The sequence below is a fragment of the Dendrobates tinctorius genome, unplaced genomic scaffold (genome assembly GCF_039654945.1).
Source record: "Dendrobates tinctorius isolate UK_male_01 unplaced genomic scaffold, ASM3965494v1 ptg000143l, whole genome shotgun sequence".
NCBI classification, from domain to species: domain Eukaryota; kingdom Metazoa; phylum Chordata; class Amphibia; order Anura; family Dendrobatidae; genus Dendrobates; species Dendrobates tinctorius.
In genome coordinates this window covers 64,733-86,318 of record NW_027361810.1, presented here as the reverse complement: position 1 = coordinate 86,318, position 21,586 = coordinate 64,733, and the positions used below count along the sequence as shown (strand labels likewise).

The 21,586-nt window shown below is 48.3% G+C and overlaps 1 protein-coding gene across 4 annotated transcripts in view; it reads left to right on the top strand.

Annotated features, from left to right (window-relative positions):
- LOC141049132 (kalirin-like) overlaps window positions 1–21,586 on the top strand; it is a 159,265-nt gene that overhangs the window by 113,901 nt on the left and 23,778 nt on the right. For all 4 annotated transcript variants that reach the window (XM_073545270.1, XM_073545269.1, XM_073545271.1 and 1 more), the window contains one exon: window positions 14,182–14,256. In XM_073545270.1, coding sequence (XP_073401371.1) covers window positions 14,182–14,256 — 75 coding nt within the window. The remainder of the gene's footprint in view (window positions 1–14,181; window positions 14,257–21,586) is intronic.

Here is a 21,586-nt window from a genome sequence, read left to right as displayed (position 1 = left end):
ACAGCGCTGTGTACGGCTCCAAGGGGTTGCCGTGGAAACCGGGAGAAATGGTAAAATGACACAGAACAAAACGGGAATGAAAGGAAAGATGGAGGAGGACGAGAGCCAGAGACGGCACACACCACGGTGTCACCCTGCACTGCACACACACACCACGGTGTCACCCTGCACCGCGCACACACACACCGCGGTGTCACCCTGCACCGCGCACACACACACCGCGGTGTCACCCTGCACCGCGCACACACACACCGCGGTGTCACCCTGCACCGCACATGCACACACACCGCGGTGTCACCATGCACCGCACATGCACACACACCGCGGTGTCACCATGCATCGCTCATACACACACACCGCGGTGTCACCCTGCACCGCGCACACACACACCGCGGTGTCACCATGCATCGCTCATACACACACACCGCGGTGTCACCCTGCACCGCGCACACACACACCGCGGTGTCACCCTGCACCGCGCACACACACACCGCGGTGTCACCCTGCACCGCACATGCACACACACCGCGGTGTCACCATGCATCGCTCATACACACACACCGCGGTGTCACCCTGCACCGCGCACACACACACCGCGGTGTCACCCTGCACCGCGCACACACACACCGCGGTGTCACCCTGCACCGCGCGCACACACACCGCGGTGTCACCATGCACCGCACATGCACACACACCGCGGTGTCACCATGCATCGCTCATACACACACACCGCGGTGTCACCCTGCACTGCACATACACACACCGCGGTGTCACCCTGCACCGCACACGCACACACCACGGTGTCACCCTGCACCGCACACACCACGGTGTCACCCTGCACCGCACACACCACGGTGTCACCCTGCACCGCACACACCACGGTGTCACCCTGCACCGCACACACCACGGTGTCACCCTGCACCGCACACACCACGGTGTCACCCTGCACCGCACACACCACGGTGTCACCCTGCACCGCGCACACACCACGGTGTCACCCTGCACCCCACACACACACTGCGGTGTCACCCTGCGTTAATAAATATGTTGAAGAGAAGAGGTCCCAACACCGACCCCTGCAGTCCCCACTGGTCACAGCGACCCAGTTGGAGAATATCCCATTTATAACCCCCCTCTGCTTTCTATCACTAAGCCAGTTACTTACCCATTACACACATTTTCCCCCAGGCCCGGCATTCTCATTTTGTGTACCAACCTCTTGTGTGGCATGGTATCAAACGCTTTGGATAAATCGAGATATACCACATCCAATGACTCACCTTGGTCCAGTCTATAGCTTACCTCTTCATAAAAGCTGATTAGATTGGTGTGACAGGAGCGACTCCTCATAACCCCATGCTGATGTGGCGTTACACAGTTATTCTCAGTGAGATCATCCAGAATAACGTCCCTCAGAAACCCTTCACATATCTCACCAGCAATAGAGGTTAGACTTACTGGCCTATAATTTCCAGGGTCACTTTTAGAGCCCTTTTCGAATATTGGTACCACATTTGCTGTGCCCCAGTCCTGTTGAGTCCTGCACCCTGCGCAACACACACACACATACTGTGGAGACACTTGGCATCTTTTACACTGCAATGACACCTGATATTAGACACTATGTGACTCTCCCATCTTGCTGACCATGTCAATATATAGTTATGTCCACAACCGCAGTCACTGGTTTATTTTGAAGTGTCTCGCTATATGACGTACTGCAGAGACTTCTGTCAGTATTACTCTGTACGGCGGAGCCTTTTGTCCAGCTATACGGCGGAGCCTTCTTCCCTCTGCGGCGGGGCCTTCTTCCCTCTGGACGGCGGGGCCTTCTTCCCTCTGTGCGGCGGGGCCTTCTTCCCTCTGTGCGGCGGGGCCCTCTTCCCTCTGTGCGGCGGGGCCCTCTGTGCGGCGGGGCCCTCTGTGCGGCGGGGCCCTCTTCCCTCTGTGCGGCGGGGCCCTCTTCCCTCTGTGCGGCGGGGCCCTCTTCCCTCTGTACGGCGGGGCCCTCTGTGCGGCGGGGCCCTCTTCCCTCTGTGCGGCGGGGCCTTCTTCCCTCTGTGCGGCGGGGCCCTCTTCCCTCTGTGCGGCGGGGCCCTCTTCCCTCTGTGCGGCGGGGCCCTCTGTGCGGCGGGGCCCTCTGTGCGGCGGGGCCCTCTGTGCGGCGGGGCCCTCTTCCCTCTGTGCGGCGGGGCCCTCTGTGCGGCGGGGCCCTCTTCCCTCTGTGCGGCGGGGCCCTCTTCCCTCTGTGCGGCGGGGCCTTCTTCCCTCTGTGCGGCGGGGCCCTCTGTGCGGCGGGGCCCTCTGTGCGGCGGGGCCCTCTGTGCGGCGGGGCCCTCTTCCCTCTGTGCGGCGGGGCCCTCTGTGCGGCGGGGCCCTCTTCCCTCTGTGCGGCGGGGCCCTCTTCCCTCTGTGCGGCGGGGCCTTCTTCCCTCTGTGCGGCGGGGCCCTCTTCCCTCTGTGCGGCGGGGCCCTCTTCCCTCTGTGCGGCGGGGCCTTCTTTCCTCTGTGCGGCGGGGCCTTCTTTCCTCTGTGTGGCGGGGCCTTCTTTCCTCTGTGCGGCGGGGCCTTCTTTCCTCTGTGCGGCGGGGCCCTCTTCCCTCTGTGCGGCGGGGCCCTCTTCCCTCTGCGGCGGGGCCCTCTGTGCGGCGGGGCCCTCTGTGCGGCGGGGCCCTCTGTGCGGCGGGGCCCTCTGTGCGGCGGGGCCCTCTGTGCGGCGGGGCCCTCTTCCCTCTGTGCGGCGGGGCCCTCTTCCCTCTGTGCGGCGGGGCCCTCTTCCCTCTGTGCGGCGGGGCCCTCTTCCCTCTGTGCGGCGGGGCCCTCTTTCCTCTGTGCGGCGGGGCCCTCTTTCCTCTGTGCGGCGGGGCCCTCTTTCCTCTGTGCGGCGGGGCCCTCTTCCCTCTGTGCGGCGGGGCCCTCTTCCCTCTGTGCGGCGGGGCCCTCTTCCCTCTGTGCGGCGGGGCCCTCTTCCCTCTGTGCGGCGGGGCCTTCTTCCCTCTGTGCGGCGGGGCCCTCTTCCCTCTGTGCGGCGGGGCCCTCTTCCCTCTGTGCGGCGGGGCCCTCTTCCCTCTGTGCGGCGGGGCCCTCTTCCCTCTGTGCGGCGGGGCCCTCTTCCCTCTGTGCGGCGGGGCCCTTTTCCCTCTGTACGGCGGGGCCTTCTTTCCTCTGTGCGGCGGGGCCCTCTTCCCTCTGTGCGGCGGGGCCCTCTGTGCGGCGGGGCCCTCTGTGCGGCGGGGCCCTCTGTGCGGCGGGGCCCTCTTCCCTCTGTGCGGCGGGGCCCTTTTCCCTCTGTACGGCGGGGCCTTCTTTCCTCTGTGCGGCGGGGCCCTCTGTGCGGAGGGGCCCTCTTCCCTCTGTGCGGAGGGGCCCTCTTCCCTCTGTGCGGCGGGGCCCTTTTCCCTCTGTGCGGCGGGGCCCTTTTCCCTCTGTACGGCGGGGCCCTTTTCCCTCTGTACGGCGGGGCCTTCTTTCCTCTGTGCGGCGGGGCCCTCTTCCCTCTGTGCGGCGGGGCCCTCTTCCCTCTGTGCGGCGGGGCCCTCTTCCCTCTGTGCGGCGGGGCCCTCTTCCCTCTATGCGGCGGGGCCCTTTTCCCTCTGTACGGCGGGGCCCTTTTCCCTCTGTACGGCGGGGCCTTCTTTCCTCTGTGCGGCGGGGCCCTCTGTGCGGAGGGGCCCTCTTCCCTCTGTGCGGCGGGGCCCTTTTCCCTCTGTGCGGCGGGGCCCTTTTCCCTCTGTACGGCGGGGCCCTTTTCCCTCTGTACGGCGGGGCCCTTTTCCCTCTGTACGGCGGGGCCTTCTTTCCTCTGTACGGCGGGGCCCTTTTCCCTCTGTACGGCGGGGCCCTTTTCCCTCTGTACGGCGGGGCCTTCTTTCCTCTGTGCGGCGGGGCCCTCTTCCCTCTGTGCGGCGGGGCCCTCTGTGCGGCGGGGCCCTTTTCCCTCTGTGCGGCGGGGCCCTTTTCCCTCTGTACGGCGGGGCCCTTTTCCCTCTGTACGGCGGGGCCTTCTTTCCTCTGTGCGGCGGGGCCCTCTGTGCGGAGGGGCCCTCTTCCCTCTGTGCGGCGGGGCCCTCTTCCCTCTGTGCGGCGGGGCCCTTTTCCCTCTGTGCGGCGGGGCCCTTTTCCCTCTGTACGGCGGGGCCCTTTTCCCTCTGTACGGCGGGGCCTTCTTTCCTCTGTACGGCGGGGCCTTCTTTCCTCTGTGCGGCGGGGCCCTCTGTGCGGAGGGGCCCTCTTCCCTCTGTGCGGCGGGGCCCTCTTCCCTCTGTGCGGCGGGGCCCTTTTCCCTCTGTACGGCGGGGCCCTTTTCCCTCTGTACGGCGGGGCCCTTTTCCCTCTGTACGGCGGGGCCTTCTTTCCTCTGTGCGGCGGGGCCCTCTTCCCTCTGTGCGGCGGGGCCCTCTGTGCGGCGGGGCCCTCTTCCCTCTGTGCGGCGGGGCCCTTTTCCCTCTGTGCGGCGGGGCCCTTTTCCCTCTGTACGGCGGGGCCCTTTTCCCTCTGTACGGCGGGGCCTTCTTTCCTCTGTGCGGCGGGGCCCTCTTCCCTCTGTGCGGCGGGGCCCTCTTCCCTCTGTGCGGCGGTGACACCCGGTTTATACACCAGATGATGGGTACGAGTTCCACTTTGAGCTTTTTCTCTGGTTACAGAGAAACCTTCCATTGCGCTTCTCTCGCTGACACTGTTGCTGGGTTTGGCGGCTTTTTTCCAGCGCGCTGTGTGAACATGCGCAATGTTACCTTCCTGCTGGGAATCTTAGTCAGGGAAATTATGTAAATCTTTCAAGGCGCCCCCTCACAAATGAAGATTTTTCTCTATTGATTCTTCGTGCGCGGAGATGTGATGAGATTTTCTGGGGGCTCCGCTCTGCTTTACGTGGTTAATCCGCCCTTTGAAGCCTCATAGGGGTCTGGAGCAGCAGTGGGGTGAATTCATCCATTCCTCCTAATAATGGCAGTTGCCGGCGGATTACTCTTATACGTGGCGCCGTTTTGTATCCCTGAGATTTAATTTCCATAATTGTATATTAAAGATATTAATTATGTACAGGGGGGGGTATTCACTTCTGCTCTGGCACGGAGGTGCAAAGCCCCTAATTCTCACACTAGATGGCACTATCTGCCACACACTCCCCATGGTGGTCCGCAGCACGGGCGCTGTGCTGCCCTTTTGGAGGTCATCGCTGAGTGTAGCAGGTCTAGAGCAATAGATTGACAACATGACAATTCTCCGTCATCAGCTGTTGCTCCATCTTGTGTGACTCCACCCAGAGGATAACCCATATTACTTATTAATGGTCATCTCCCGCAGAGCGTGAGCGCTGCCTCTCAGGAAAGGGTTAATGGGGCCGCATGATTTCCACTTCAGAGGGACACGAGACCTGTGATTTTATTTCATGTCAGCGCTGAACAGGGGACGTGATACATAACGAGCACAGTGGAGCATTAAATATTTACGCCGCCATCTGCTTTCATGTTCCTGCAATGGTTTCCTGGTCCTAGAAGCTGGGAGTGCTGCCTATTGTGTGTGCTCGGAGCGAAGGCGGATCAGTGGCCCATAGAGGTTGTAGTGCAGGGGTTGTGTCCTGATATTGGCACAGGTTGTGCTACAGGCACCTTCATCCCTCAGCAGTCTGTGATGCCGGGCTTGAGGTACTACAACAGCCAACATTAGCTGATGGGTCGACGCAGTGTATCAGTGCAGGTAACGACTCATTCTGGAGTCCATGCTGACAACCAGTAGATTGTCTTGACCCATACATTGTAGCAAATCATAGGACTATTTGCTAAAAAATTTGTGTTCCATGTTCCAGATAGTGTAATTTGAACCCAATGTACAGAATGTAAATTTCCCATTTTCATGCTCTGAACACTCAGGAAATTATCCCTCATTCTGGAAAAAAAGCACAGGGAGCCTGTAATCTATTGCTTTGTGCACACCAAGATGAGATATTCCAACTACAGGAGCAGCGTCTGTCAGGGCTGTGGCGTAAGCGATGTGATGAGGGTTACCGCTGATCTCTGGTGATGGATAGGAGGCATTCTCAGTGTTGTCACCGCTGATCTCTAGTGATGGATAGGAGGCATTCTCAGTGATGTCACCTCTGATCTCTGGTGATGGATAGGAGACATTCTCAGTGATGTCACCGCTGATCTCTGGTGATGGATAGGAGGCATTCTCAGTGATGTCACCGCTGATCTCTAGTGATGGATAGGAGGCATTCTCAGTGATGTCACCTCTGATCTCTGGTGATGGATAGGAGACATTCTCAGTGATGTCACCGCTGATCTCTGGTGATGGATAGGAGACATTCTCAGTGATGTCACCTCTGATCTCTGGTGATGGATAGGAGACATTCTCAGTGATGTCACCGCTGATCTCTGGTTATGGATAGGAGGCATTCTCAGTGATGTCACCGCTGATCTCTAGTGATGGATAGGAGACATTCTCAGTGATGTCACCTCTGATCTCTAGTGATGGATAGGAGACATTCTCAGTGATGTCACCTCTGATCTGTAGTGATGGATAGGAGACATTCTCAGTGATGTCTCCGCTGATCTCTAGTGATGGATAGGAGACATTCTCAGTGATGTCACCTCTGATCTCTGGTGATGGATAGGAGACATTCTCAGTGATGTCACCTCTGATCTCTAGTGATGGATAGGAGACATTCTCAGTGATGTCACCTCTGATCTGTAGTGATGGATAGGAGACATTCTCAGTGATGTCTCCGCTGATCTCTAGTGATGGATAGGAGACATTCTCAGTGATGTCACCGCTGATCTCTAGTGATGGATAGGAGACATTCTCAGTGATGTCACCGCTGATCTCTAGTGATGGATAGGAGACATTCTCAGTGATGTCACCTCTGATCTCTGGTGATGGATAGGAGACATTCTCAGTGATGTCACCTCTGATCTCTGGTGATGGATAGGAGACATTCTCAGTGTTGTCACCACTGATCTCTAGTGATGGATAGGAGGCATTCTCAGTGATGTCACCGCTGATCTCTGGTGATGGATAGGAGGCATTCTCAGTGATGTCACCTCTGATCTCTGGTGATGGATAGGAGGCATTCTCAGTGATGTCACCGCTGATCTCTAGTGATGGATAGGAGGCATTCTCAGTGATGTCACCGCTGATCTCTAGTGATGGATAGGAGACATTCTCAGTGTTGTCACCGCTGATCTCTAGTGATGGATAGGAGGCATTCTCAGTGATGTCACCGCTGATCTCTAGTGATGGATAGGAGACATTCTCAGTGATGTCACCGCTGATCTCTAGTGATGGATAGGAGACATTCTCAGTGATGTCACCGCTGATCTCTATAGATGGATAGGAGGTATTCTCAGTGATGTCACTTCTGATCTCTGGTGATGGATAGGAGGCATTCTCAGTGATGTCACCACTGATCTCTAGTGATGGATAGGAGACATTCTCAGTGATGTCACCGCCGATCTCTGATGATGGATAGGAGGCATTCTCAGTGATGTCACCGCTGATCTCTGGTGATGGATAGGAGGCATTCTCAGTGATGTCACCTCTGATCTCTGGTGATGGATAGGAGACATTCTCAGTGATGTCACCTCTGATCTCTGGTGATGGATAGGAGGCATTCTCAGTGATGTCACCGCTGATCTCTAGTGATGGATAGGAGGCATTCTCAGTGATGTCACCGCTGATCTCTAGTGATGGATAGGAGGCATTCTCAGTGATGTCACCTCTGATCTCTAGTGATGGATAGGAGGCATTCTCAGTGATGTCACCGCTGATCTCTAGTGATGGATAGGAGACATTCTCAGTGATGTCACCTCTGATCTCTAGTGATGGATAGGAGGCATTCTCAGTGATGTCACCTCTGATCTCTGGTGATGGATAGGAGACATTCTCAGTGATGTCACCTCTGATCTCTAGTGATGGATAGGAGACATTCTCAGTGATGTCACCGCTGATCTCTAGTGATGGATAGGAGACATTCTCAGTGATGTCACCGCTGATCTCTGGTGATGGATAGGAGACATTCTCAGTGATGTCACCGCTGATCTCTAGTGATGGATGGGAGACATTCTCAGTGATGTCACCGCTGATCTCTGGTGATGGATAGGAGGCATTCTCAGTGATGTCACCGCTGATCTCTGGTGATGGATAGGAGACATTCTCAGTGATGTCACCGCTGATCTCTAGTGATGGATGGGAGACATTCTCAGTGATGTCACCGCTGATCTCTGGTGATGGATAGGAGGCATTCTCAGTGATGTCACCGCTGATCTCTGGTGATGGATAGGAGGCATTCTCAGTGATGTCAACTCTGATCTCTGGTGATGGATGGGAGACATTCTCAGTGATGTCACCGCTGATCTCTGGTGATGGATAGGAGACATTCTCAGTGATGTCACCTCTGATCTCTGGTGATGGATAGGAGACATTCTCAGTGATGTCACCGCTGATCTCTGGTGATGGCTAGGAGGCATTCTCAGTGATGTCACCTCCGATCTCTAGTGATGTCACCATTGCTGTTTTGCTTTCATTAGCCTATCAGAGCTCAGCATTCGCTCTTTCCCTGCGCTCTATGATTGCTTGGTGCCGGTGATGTGACCATTGTGTTTTCTCGCTCCTCTGTGGGTTTGCTTTCTTCTCAGTCTCACGCCATGTAGCAGATTATTACGTCATTTTTAGCCGCTGTTAATTATCAGTGTCTCTCAGACTAATGATGACTTAATCTTGAATAACATACATATTTATTGTGATGACGTCATGATGGTGAGCGGGGGAGGGGACACCTAACGTTGTGATTTTTCGCCTTGGGTTGTAATCTGTCACGGCTCTGGGTTGAGGAGCGTCCGTGTGAGAGGGTAAAGGCTGATGGTGGAGCTCCGGCCGCAGCGTCTGGATGGTTTTGGCCACTTGAGTTGATTTTTGTGCCAGCGGCGGTGGCAACATTTCCATTATTTAGTGGTACACTTTGCTCTTTTGCTGCCACCTATTCTCCATACGTTTCCTCTGACTGCTCTGCGGTAAGTCTCCGGGCCGCTGGTTGCACGTACCCTATGAATGCTGCCGCTTGCCTCCTATTATTAGGGGAAATCGTAGTGCGGGTTTTGGGTGTGTCGCCACAATGGTAGATACCTGTAGAAGTTTTCCTTGCATTTCCGTTTCCAGCTCTTCCATATTGTATGGTACACGATACTTTTGTGCGATTTCACACTTTTTGTCGCTTTTCCTTTGTTGCGAATGCGCTGTTCTGTATTAATGTGACGTCGGACAGTGGTGGAACAAAGTCCTGTCTGATTCCTGATAATTAATGGGGAAAAAAGAATCCAGATCAGGGTGTTCTAGATAAACTAGATCTGTGTTTTAGGGAACGGTACCTGCCCCATTCACATTTCATATGATTTATTTTGTGTCATGTCCTGCCTGACCCAGTGTGATGGTAGCGGGGATATTTGAGGGGTACTCAACTTCTAATGCATAGAAGGAAACTGCTTGTCTCGGGCTGCAGTGTCATATAGCCATTCCCTCCAAATGTAATGGTATCACAGCAGGCTGGAAAGTGAGGTGGCTTACTTTGCTTGTCTGTGGATTGTTTTTCTGCCCCTGGTGGCCAAAGTACGACCTGCAGTGTTTTTGGAATATAGATACAATTTATTAGACTTCGGGTAACATTGCCTGTGAAGTGGTCGGCTCTTTCGTCTCCGACCGATGACGGGGTCCCTCCATGTGAGACCGGTCCTGTTTAGTTTCCAGCTGTGATGTCACGTTTGGCCTCGAAGCGGCGCTCCCGGCTCCTCGCTACACCAGATATCGCCCCGTGATCTCGCCATGAGGATTCCCATGAGTTTAGCAGAATTTAAAGTCGAACAGATTGTGACCCCATTACATGCAGGTCCTCAGTCGTCCGGGCGTCTTCTGACCTGGGCGCACTTTATTGGCCCTCATATGGAGCGACCCTTTCCTCGGCGTATCGCTGTTATGATTATTTGGTGTAGTAACATTAATTCCAGAGTTGGTTCATCCATCCTTGTGCTGATAAAGGCGCAGAATGAGGTGGAATATGTGTGGAATATTCCGCAGCAAGTGCACAGCGGATTTGGTTTTCCATAGGTATTGTAACCAAAACCGCTGCGGATCCGCAGCAAAAACCGCAACGTGTGCACACACTCTAAGGCTCCCTGATCTCTGTCTCTGCAGGCTCACATCAGTGACGCTCTTCAGTGCCCACTTCGATGCCCGTTATATTGTGCCAGTGTTATCACGTTAGTAGCTGCTTATAGCTGTATTCACATCAGGCACCTCGCTGCATTGGAGTTCATTATTGTAGCTTTTGTTTTTGTCATTAAACCTGTAAAAAAGCAGAAAAAAAAAAATAACCTTATAAGAAACTGCCGAATAATAAACCAACTTGAGCGTGGTCAGTCTATTGTAGTTTCCCCTTTACTTAGCGTCTTTCTGCGTCAGTATCTGGGGAGCGTTGCTGGTTACTCCGCTCAGCCGCGAATTGAAGGGTTTGTCAGAAGCGGAGAAATCCATCAGTGCTCCTAGGATGTGATCACAGCGACTGACAGACTCCTCCATATTTACCGCCTCTATCTTCTGCACTCTCATGATGGTATCATCAAGCACCTCCTGATAATCCAGAAATTCTCATAATCCAGCACTCTAAGAACATCAATGTAAAGTGAAATTTTTTAGTGGACAGTATTATAGTAAAAGAAGGAACATTGAACAAGGAATCCTCATGAGAACCCTTTTATATTGCAAATCCATAAAAACTCCAGATGTCGAGTTAACGTAGATGTGTTTCAGAATAACCATCCTTAGTCATTGCATACATTATATATTCTCATACAACGGAGCACTATTATAGTAGTTATATTCTTGTACATAGGAGCAGTATTATAGTAGTTATATTCCTGTACATAGGGAGCAGTATTATAGTAGTTATATTCTTGTACATGGGGAGCACTATTATAGTAGTTATATTCTTGTACATAGGGGCAGTATTATAGTAGTTATATTCCTGTACATAGGGGACAGTATTATAGTAGTTATATTCTTGTACATGGGGCATTATTATAGTAGTTATATTCTTGTACATAGGAGCAGTATTATAGTAGTTATATTCTTGTATAAAGGGGTCAGTATTATAGTAGTTATATTCTTGTACATAGGGGCAGTATTATATTAGTTATATTCTTGTACATAGGAGCAGTATTATAGTAGTTATATTCTTGTACATAGGAGCAGTATTATAGTAGTTATATTCTTGTACATGGGGCAGTATTATAGTAGTTATATTCTTGTACATAGGGGCAGTATTATAGTAGTTATATTCTTGTACATAGGAGCAGTATTATAGTAGTTATATTCTTGTATAAAGGGGTCAGTATTATAGTAGTTATATTCTTGTACATAGGGGCAGTATTATATTAGTTATATTCTTGTACATAGGAGCAGTATTATAGTAGTTATATTCTTGTACATAGGAGCAGTATTATAGTAGTTATATTCTTGTACATGGGGCAGTATTATAGTAGTTATATTCTTGTACATGGGGCATTATTATAGTAGTTATATTCTTGTACATAGGAGCAGTATTATAGCAGTTATATTCTTGTATAAAGGGGTCAGTATTATAGTAGTTATATTCTTGTACATAGGGGCAGTATTATATTAGTTATATTCTTGTACATAGGAGCAGTATTATAGTAGTTATATTCTTGTACATAGGAGCAGTATTATAGTAGTTATATTCTTGTACATGGGGCAGTATTATAGTAGTTATATTCTTGTACATAGGGGCAGTATTATAGTAGTTATATTCTTGTACATGGGGCAGTATTATAGTAGTTATATTCCTGTACATAGGGGACAGTATTATAGTAGTTATATTCTTGTACATGGGGCAGTATTATAGTAGTTATATTCTTGTACATAGGAGCAGTATTATAGCAGTTATATTCTTGTATAAAGGGGTCAGTATTATAGTAGTTATATTCTTGTACATAGGGGCAGTATTATATTAGTTATATTCTTGTACATAGGAGCAGTATTATAGTAGTTATATTCTTGTACATAGGGGCAGTATTATAGTAGTTATATTCTTGTACATAGGAGCAGTATTATAGTAGTTATATTCCTGTACATAGGGGACAGTATTATAGTAGTTATATTCTTGTACATGGGGCAGTATTATAGTAGTTATATTCTTGTACATAGGAGCAGTATTATAGCAGTTATATTCTTGTATAAAGGGGTCAGTATTATAGTAGTTATATTCCTGTACATAGGGGCAGTATTATAGTAGTTATATTCCTGTACATAGGGGACAGTATTATAGTAGTTATATTCTTGTACATAGGAGCAGTATTATAGTAGTTATATTCCTGTACATAGGGGACAGTATTATAGTAGTTATATTCTTGTACATGGGGCAGTATTATAGTAGTTATATTCTTGTACATAGGAGCAGTATTATAGCAGTTATATTCTTGTATAAAGGGGTCAGTATTATAGTAGTTATATTCTTGTACATAGGGGCAGTATTATATTAGTTATATTCTTGTACATAGGAGCAGTATTATAGTAGTTATATTCTTGTACATAGGGGCAGTATTATAGTAGTTATATTCTTGTACATAGGAGCAGTATTATAGTAGTTATATTCTTGTACATAGGAGCAGTATTATAGTAGTTATATTCTTGTACATAGGGGCAGTATTATATTAGTTATATTCTTGTACATAGGGGCAGTATTATAGTAGTTATATTCTTGTACATAGGAGCAGTATTATAGTAGTTATATTCTTGTACATGGGGCAGTATTATAGTAGTTATATTCTTGTACATAGGGGCAGTATTATAGTAGTTATATTCTTGTACATAGGAGCAGTATTATAGTAGTTATATTCTTGTACATAGGAGCAGTATTATAGTAGTTATATTCCTGTACATAGGGGACAGTATTATAGTAGTTATATTCTTGTACATGGGGCAGTATTATAGTAGTTATATTCTTGTACATAGGGGGCAGTATTGTAGTAGTTATATTCTTGTACATAGGAGCAGTATTATAGTAGTTATATCCCTGTACATAGGGGACAGTATTATAGTAGTTATATTCTTGTACATGGGGCAGTATTATAGTAGGTATATTCTTGTACATAGGGGGCAGTATTGTAGTAGTTATATTCTTGTACATAGGGGCAGCATTATAGTAGTTATATTCTTGTACATAGGGGCAGTATTATAGTAGTTATATTCTTGTACATAGGGGGCAGTATTGTAGTAGTTATATTCTTGTACATAGGGGCAGCATTATAGTAGTTATATTCTTGTACATAGGGGCAGTATTATAGTAGTTATATTCTTGTACATGGGGCAGTATTGTAGTAGTTATATTCTTGTACATAGGGACAGTATTATAGTAGTTATATTCTTGTACATAGGGGGCAGTATTTTAGTAGTTATATTCTTGTACATAGGGGGCAGTATTATAGTAGTTATATTCTTGTACATAGGGGGCAGTATTATAGTAGTTATATTCTTGTACATAGGGGCAGTATTATAGTAGTTATATTCTTGTACATAGGAGCAGTATTATAGTATTTTTTTTCTTGTACACAGGAGCAGTATTATAGTAGTTATATTCTTGTACATAGGGGCAGTATTATAGTAGTTATATTCCTGTACATAGGAGCAGTATTATAGTAGTTATATTCTTGTACATAGGAGCAGTATTATAGTATTTTTTTTCTTGTACACAGGAGCAGTATTCCCATCTGATTTTTGCACATACACTGCTGTCCCTCCCATCTCGTGCTTTGTTTTCTTCTTTGCTGCCTCCACACATTGAAGATGCAGATAGTAGATCATTTGCATAGTCCCATATAGACTGTATGTAAATGAATCGTATGATGATCTGTAATCTTCATATCCCTCATCCTGGCTTCCTATCCGCTGAAGTTGACTCTGTTTGACTTGTTACTTTGTATCTGTTGATTGTTTCCTGTGACTATTATTGATGATTCCCTAGTTGCTTGTTGGCAATGCTTCAGCTTGTTGATGTTTGTTCCTGATTATTGATAAAGTTGTGCAGTTTCAGTGTGATCGACATTGCGGCCTCTATTCTTTGTGCTGCGTGTGAGCTCTGCGTAATTTAGTTTTTCTTCTGTTTCTGTTTTTTTTCAGGCTCTTTCCGGAATGATGGTCTAAAAGCTACTGATGTCCTATCCATCCTGAAGGAGAAAGTGGCCTTTGTCTCAGGTACAGTGCGTGTTATAAGTATAGAAAAGCCCGTCCATTATATACTGTGGGAAGTGTAGAAAAGCCCGTCCATTATGTACCATGAGGAGTGTAGAAAAGCCTGTTCATTATATACCACGAGGAGTGTAGAAAAGCCCGTCCATTATATACCACGAGGAGTGGAGAAAAGCCTGTCCATTATATACCACTATGACTATAGAAAAGCCCGTCTATTATGTACCATGAGGAGTGTAGAAAAGCCTGTCCATTGTATACCATGAGGAGTGTAGAAAAGCCCGTCCATTATATACCACGAGGATTGTAGAAATGCCCGTCCATTATATACCAAGAGGGGTGTAGAAAAGCCCGTCCATTATGTACCATGAGGAGTGTAGAAAAGCCTGTCCATTATGTACCATGAGGAGTGTAGAAAAGCCTGTCCATTATATACCATGAGGAGTGTAGAAAAGCACGGCCATTATATACCACGAGGAGTGTAGAAAAGCCCTTCCATTATATACCACGAGGAGTGTAGAAAAGCTTGTCCATTATATACCATGAGGAGTGGAGAAAAGCCTGTCTTTATATACCACGAGGAGTGTAGAAAAGCCTGTCTTTATATACCACGAGGAGTGTAGAAAAGCCCGTCCATTATTTACCACGAGGAGTGTAGAAAAGCCCGTCCATTATATACCATGAGGAGTGTAGAAAAGCATGGCCATTATATACCACGAGGAGTGTAGGAAAGCCCATCCATTATATACCACTATGAGTGTAGAAAAGCCCGTCCATTATATACCAAGAGGAGTGTAGAAAAGCCCATCCATTATATACCACGAGGATTGTAGAAATGCCCGTCCATTATATACCACGAGGATTGTAGAAAAGCCTGTCCATTATATACCACGAGGAGTGTAGAAAAGCCCGTCCATTATATACCACTATGACTATAGAAAAGCCCGTCTATTATGTACCATGAGGAGTGTAGAAAAGCCCGTCCATTGTATACCATGAGGAGTGTAGAAAAGCCCGTCCATTATATACCACGAGGATTGTAGAAAAGCCCGTCCATTATGTACCATGAGGAGTGTAGAAAAGCCTGTCCATTATATACCATGAGGAGTGTAGAAAAGCACGGCCATTATATACCACGAGGAGTGTAGAAAAGCCCGTCCATTATATACCATGAGGAGTGTAGAAAAGCCCATCCATTATATACCACGAGGAGTGTAGAAAAGCCCGTCCATTATATACCACGAGGAGTGTAGAAAAGCCTGTCCATTATATACCATGAGGAGTGGAGAAAAGCCTGTCCATTATATACCACGAGGAGTGTAGAAAAGCCTGTCCATTATATACCACGAGGATTGTAGAAAAGCCCGTCCATTATATACCAAGAGGAGTGTAGAAAAGCCCATCCATTGTATACCAAGAGGAGTGTAGAAAAGCCCGTCCATTACATACCAAGAGGAGTGTAGAAAAGCCTGTCCATTATATACCAAGAGGAGTGTAGAAAAGCCCGTCCATTATATACCACGAGGAGTGGAGAAAAGCCCGTCCATTATATACCACGAGGAGTGGAGAAAAGCCTGTCTTTATATACCACGAGGAGTGGAGAAAAGCTCTTCCATTATATACTACGAGGAGTGTAGAAAAGCCCGTCCATTATATACCACGAGGAGTGTAGAAAAGCCCGTCCATTATATACCACGAGGAGTGTAGAAAAGCCTGTCTTTATATACCACGAGTAGTGTAGGAAAGCCCGTCCATTATATACCACGAGGAGTGAAGAAAAGCCTGTCCATTATATACCAGGAGGAGTGTAGAAAAGCCCGTCCATTATATACCACGAGGAGTGTAGAAAAGCCCGTCCATTATATACCACGAGGAGTGTAGAAAAGCCCGTCCATTATATACCACGAGGAGTGGAGAAAAGCCCGTCCATTATATACCACGAGGAGTGGAGAAAAGCCCGTCCATTATATACCACGAGGAGTGGAGAAAAGCCCGTCCATTATATACCACGAGGAGTGTAGAAAAGCCTGTCTTTATATACCATGAGGAGTGTAGAAAAGCCCGTCCATTATATACCACGAGGAGTGGAGAAAAGCCTGCCTGTCCATTATATACCATGAGGAGTGGAGAAAAGCCTGTCCATTATATACCACGAGGAGTGTAGAAAAGCCCGTCTATTATATACCACGAGGAGTGGAGAAAAGCCCGTCCATTATATACCAAGAGGAGTGTAGAAAAGCCCGTCCATTATATACCACGAGGAGTGGAGAAAAGCCCTTCCATTATATACCACGAGGAGTGGAGAAAAGCCCGTCCATTATATACCAAGAGGGGTGTAGAAAAGACCATCCATTATATACCACGAGGAGTGTAGAAAAGCCCATCCATTATATACCACGAGGAGTGGAGAAAAGCCCGTCCATTATATACCAAGAGGAGTGGAGAAAAGCCCGTCCATTATATACCACGAGGAGTGGAGAAAAGCCCGTCCATTATATACCACGAGGAGTGGAGAAAAACCCGTCCATTATATACCACGAGGAGTGTAGAAAAGCCCGTCCATTATATACCACGAGGAGTGGAGAAAAGCCCGTCCATTATATACCACGAGGAGTGTAGAAAAGCCCGTCCATTATATACCACTATGACTATAGAAAAGCCCGTCTATTATGTACCATGAGGAGTGTAGAAAAGCCTGTCCATTGTATACCATGAGGAGTGTAGAAAAGCCCATCCATTATATACCACGAGGATTGTAGAAATGCCCGTCCATTATATACCACGAGGATTGTAGAAAAGCCTGTCCATTATATACCACGAGGAGTGTAGAAAAGCCCGTCCATTATATACCACTATGACTATAGAAAAGCCCGTCTATTATGTACCATGAGGAGTGTAGAAAAGCCCGTCCATTATATACCACGAGGATTGTAGAAAAGCCCGTCCATTATGTACCATGAGGAGTGTAGAAAAGCCTGTCCATTATATACCATGAGGAGTGTAGAAAAGCCCGTCCATTGTATACCATGAGGAGTGTAGAAAAGCCCATCCATTATATACCACGAGGATTGTAGAAAAGCCCGTCCATTATATACCAAGAGGAGTGTAGAAAAGCCTGTCCATTATATACCACGAGGAGTGGAGAAAAGCCCTTCCATTATATACCACGAGGAGTGGAGAAAAGCCCGTCCATTATATACCAAGAGGAGTGTAGAAAAGCCTGTCCATTATATACCACGAGGAGTGGAGAAAAGCCCTTCCATTATATACCACGAGGAGTGGAGAAAAGCCCGTCCATTATATACCAAGAGGGGTGTAGAAAAGACCATCCATTATATACCACGAGGAGTGTAGAAAAGCCCATCCATTATATACCACGAGGAGTGGAGAAAAGCCCGTCCATTATATACCAAGAGGAGTGGAGAAAAGCCCGTCCATTATATACCACGAGGAGTGGAGAAAAGCCCGTCCATTATATACCACGAGGAGTGGAGAAAAACCCGTCCATTATATACCACGAGGAGTGTAGAAAAGCCCGTCCATTATATACCACGAGGAGTGGAGAAAAGCCTGTCCATTATATACCACGAGGAGTGTAGAAAAGCCCGTCCATTATATACCACGAGGAGTGGAAAAAAGCCCGTCCATTATATACCACGAGGAGTGTAGAAAAGCCCGTCCATTATATACCACGAGGAGTGTAGAAAAGCCCGTCCATTATATACCACGAGGAGTGGAGAAAAGCCCGTCCATTATATACCACGAGGAGTCCGTGTCTCTGAGCACTGAACACCTGGTGCTTCTGTGTCTTGCTCAGTGGTGGTCGGGGAGCGTAAATTTGCATATACTTTAGGTAGATAACTGTGGAGGCGGAGCTTAGCATGAACAGCATGTAGATTACTGTGGAGGCGGAGCTTAGCGTGGACAGTAGGTAGATTACTGTGGAGGCGGCGTTTAGCATAGACAGTAGGTAGATTACTGTGGAGGCAGAGCTTAGCATGGATAGCATGTAGATTACTGTGGAGGCTAAGCTTAGCATGGACAGCAGGTAGATTGCGGAGGAGGCAGAGTTTATAGATTACGGAGGAGGCAGAGTTTAGCATGGGCAGCAGGTAGATTACGGAGGAGGCGGAGCTTAGCATGGACAGCAGGTAGATTACGGAGGAGGCGGAGCTTAGGGTGGACAGTAGGTATATTATGGAGGATGCGTAGATTGGCATGGAGGCGGAGCTTAGCGTGGACAGTAGGTAGATTACTGTGGAGGCGGCGCTTAACGTGGACAGTAGGTAGATTACGGAGGAGGCGGAGATTAGTGTGGACAGCAGGTAGATACTGTGGGGGCGGAGCTTAACGTGGACAGTAGGTAGTTTACGGAGGAGGCGGAGCTTAGCGTGGACAGCAGGTAGATTACGGAGGAGGTGGAGCTTGGTGTGGAGGAATTTCTGGATGTTCCTTGATATTTTTTGTACTTTTCCCCGTGGCGTCCTCTGGTGCTCTGTATATAGTGTCCTGACGTTGTTCCAGCACTCTGTAGCATAGAAATGTCCGATGGTATGGTATCTCTGTGCGGCGTCCGTCACAGGTAGTGCCGTGTCCCACTCGCTGCGGCGCTGTTATCTGGGTGATTGTTGTCTTTTCCGCCAGATGTAATGGGTAAGTAACCTGCTGTAATCTGGGATGATCTGGTAATCCGCAGCAGGCTGTGCACTTCAGAAGCTTTTATAGGGATTACCATCCGCCAGGGATCACTTCATGTAAAACTGCCAGTGTAAGGGGGGCATTAACCCTGCGTGCTGGGAGCATCCGGTGTCTTTAGGGGACCCTGTATAAATAATCTGAGCTCCCATGAGGACAGCGATGATGTCTGTAAATCACAGGGAATATGTCACCACTACAGATGCAGGTCACAGCTGAGGTTTCGTCTCTGTGTGTATCTGGGGCTATCGGGGAGGTGTAGACATTTCTCCTCCTTGTGTCACAGATCACATAGTCCCCGCTCTCTTGTCTGAACCATCAGACTCTTCTGTTTCCTCCAGAGAAATAAAATAATTATTAATAATGAGGAATTAATGTCTCTGCACCAGTCCTACAGCTGGAGCAGTCAGATGTTCCTGCACTCGCTGTCCTGTCACTGTAGGAACCTGGGAAAGCGACTGATGATCCCGAAGGGTTGGTTGTCAATCCATGAGGATGACACCAGGATTAGAGAGCTCTAGTGTCGGGGCCGGTGGCCTCCTTGTCGCTCCTCTCCCAGATGTTTGCATTGACTCCGGAGTCTATACGTGCAGGACATGTCTGGCATTCGTGGGGATTAGGGTCTAGAGCTCGGGGTGCAAGGACTTTTCCTGCGTTTTGTGGCTTATGGTCACAGTTCATAGACCTGGGTTTAGTGGCCAAGGGATTAAGGGCAGAAATGTAAAGTGGAAATATGGGATTTCAGCAACTAGGGTCATAGTTAAAGGGCTGTGGTTTAGTGGCTCATAGGCTGTCAAACCGGTGTTTTGGGTCTGGGCTTTAGTTACAGTGGCTTGTGAAAGTATTCATCCCCCTTGGCTTTTTACCTATTTTGTTACATTACAACCTGTGTGTAAATATTTTTGTAATCCGATTTGTGTGTGATACATCAGCACTACATTTATTGAATTAAATAACTAAAAATTGGCATGTTCACCCCTTTTGTGATGAAACCCCTATAAATTTCTGGTGCAAGCAATTCCCTCCATAAGTCCCATGGTTAGCGACAGGACGATCACTTGTGTACAATCTTAGTGCCACATGTCTGTCAGTATATACACTTTACCTTCTCTGAAAGGCCACAGAGGCTGCAACACCATTAACATGAGGCACATCTAACCAAACACCACCATGAAGGCCAATGAGATCTCCAACAACACCATTGTGACTAATGAGATCTCCAACAACACGATTGTGACCAATGAGATTTCCAAACACCACCATGAAGACCAATGAGAACTACAGACACCACCATGAAGAGCAAGGAGAACTACAAACACCACCATGAAGAGCAAGGAGAACTCCAAACACCACCATGAAGAGCAAGAAGAACTCCAAACACCACCATGAAGACCAATGAGAACTACAGACACCACCATGAAGACCAAGGAGAACTACAAACACCACCATGAAGACCAAGGAGAACTACAAACACCACCATGAAGAGCAAGGAGAACTACAAACACCACCATGAAGAGCAAGAAGAACTACAAACGCCACCATGAAGAGCAAGGAGAGCTACAAACACCACCATGAAGAGCAAGGAGAACTACAAACACCACCATGAAGAGCAAGGAGAACTACAAACACCACCATGAGGAGCAAGGAGCTCTCCAAACACCACCATGAAAACCAAGGAGCTCTCCAAACACCACCATGAAAACCAAGGAGCTCTCCAAACACCACCATGAAAACCAAGGAGCTCTCCAAACACCACCATGAAGAGCAAGGAGAACTCCAAACACCACCATGAAGAGCAAGGAGAACTCCAAACACCACCATGAAGAGCAAGGAGAACTCCAAACACCACCATGAAGAGCAAGGAGAACTCCAAACACCACCATGAAGAGCAAGGAGAACTACAAACACCACCATGAAGACCAAGGAGATCTCCATACAATTCAGGTACAAAGTTGTTGAGGAGTACAAGTCACGGTTGGGTTATTTAAAAAAGCAAAAAAAACAAAAACTAGTCTCTCATGAGCCCCAGAGTATCATAAAATCCATTGTCATCAAGTGGAAAGCTCATGTTACCACAAGAAACCTGATAAGAGTACGACAGCAAAACTCTCAACAAGGGCGATGAGGGCATTAATCAGAGAGGCAGCACAGAGGCCAAAGGTAACCCTGAAGGAGCTGCAGAGTTCCCAACCAGAGACTGGAGTATCTGTCCATACGACCACAATAAGCCATACACTCCATAGAGGTGGCCTTTATGGAAGAGTGGTCAAAAAAAAGTCTTACACACAAATATTGTAAGGCTTGTTTTGAGTTTGCCAAAAGAAACGTGAGAGACTCCCCAAATGTATGGAGGAAGGGGCTGTGGTCAGATGAAACCAAAATTGACCTTTGGCGCCAAACCAATACCGTTCATATCGTTCATCCCCACAGTGAATCATAGTGGTGGCAGCATCATGCTCTATGGAGGTTTTTTGGTAGCTGGAAAAGGGAAAATACTTTGAGTCAAGAGGAAGATGGATGGTGCAAAGTACAGGCATATTCTTGAAAATAATTGAGACTGGAACGGAGATTCACCTTCCAACAAGACAAAAGGAACACTCGAGTGGTGTCAGGGGGAATGTTTAAATGTTCTGGAGGGGCC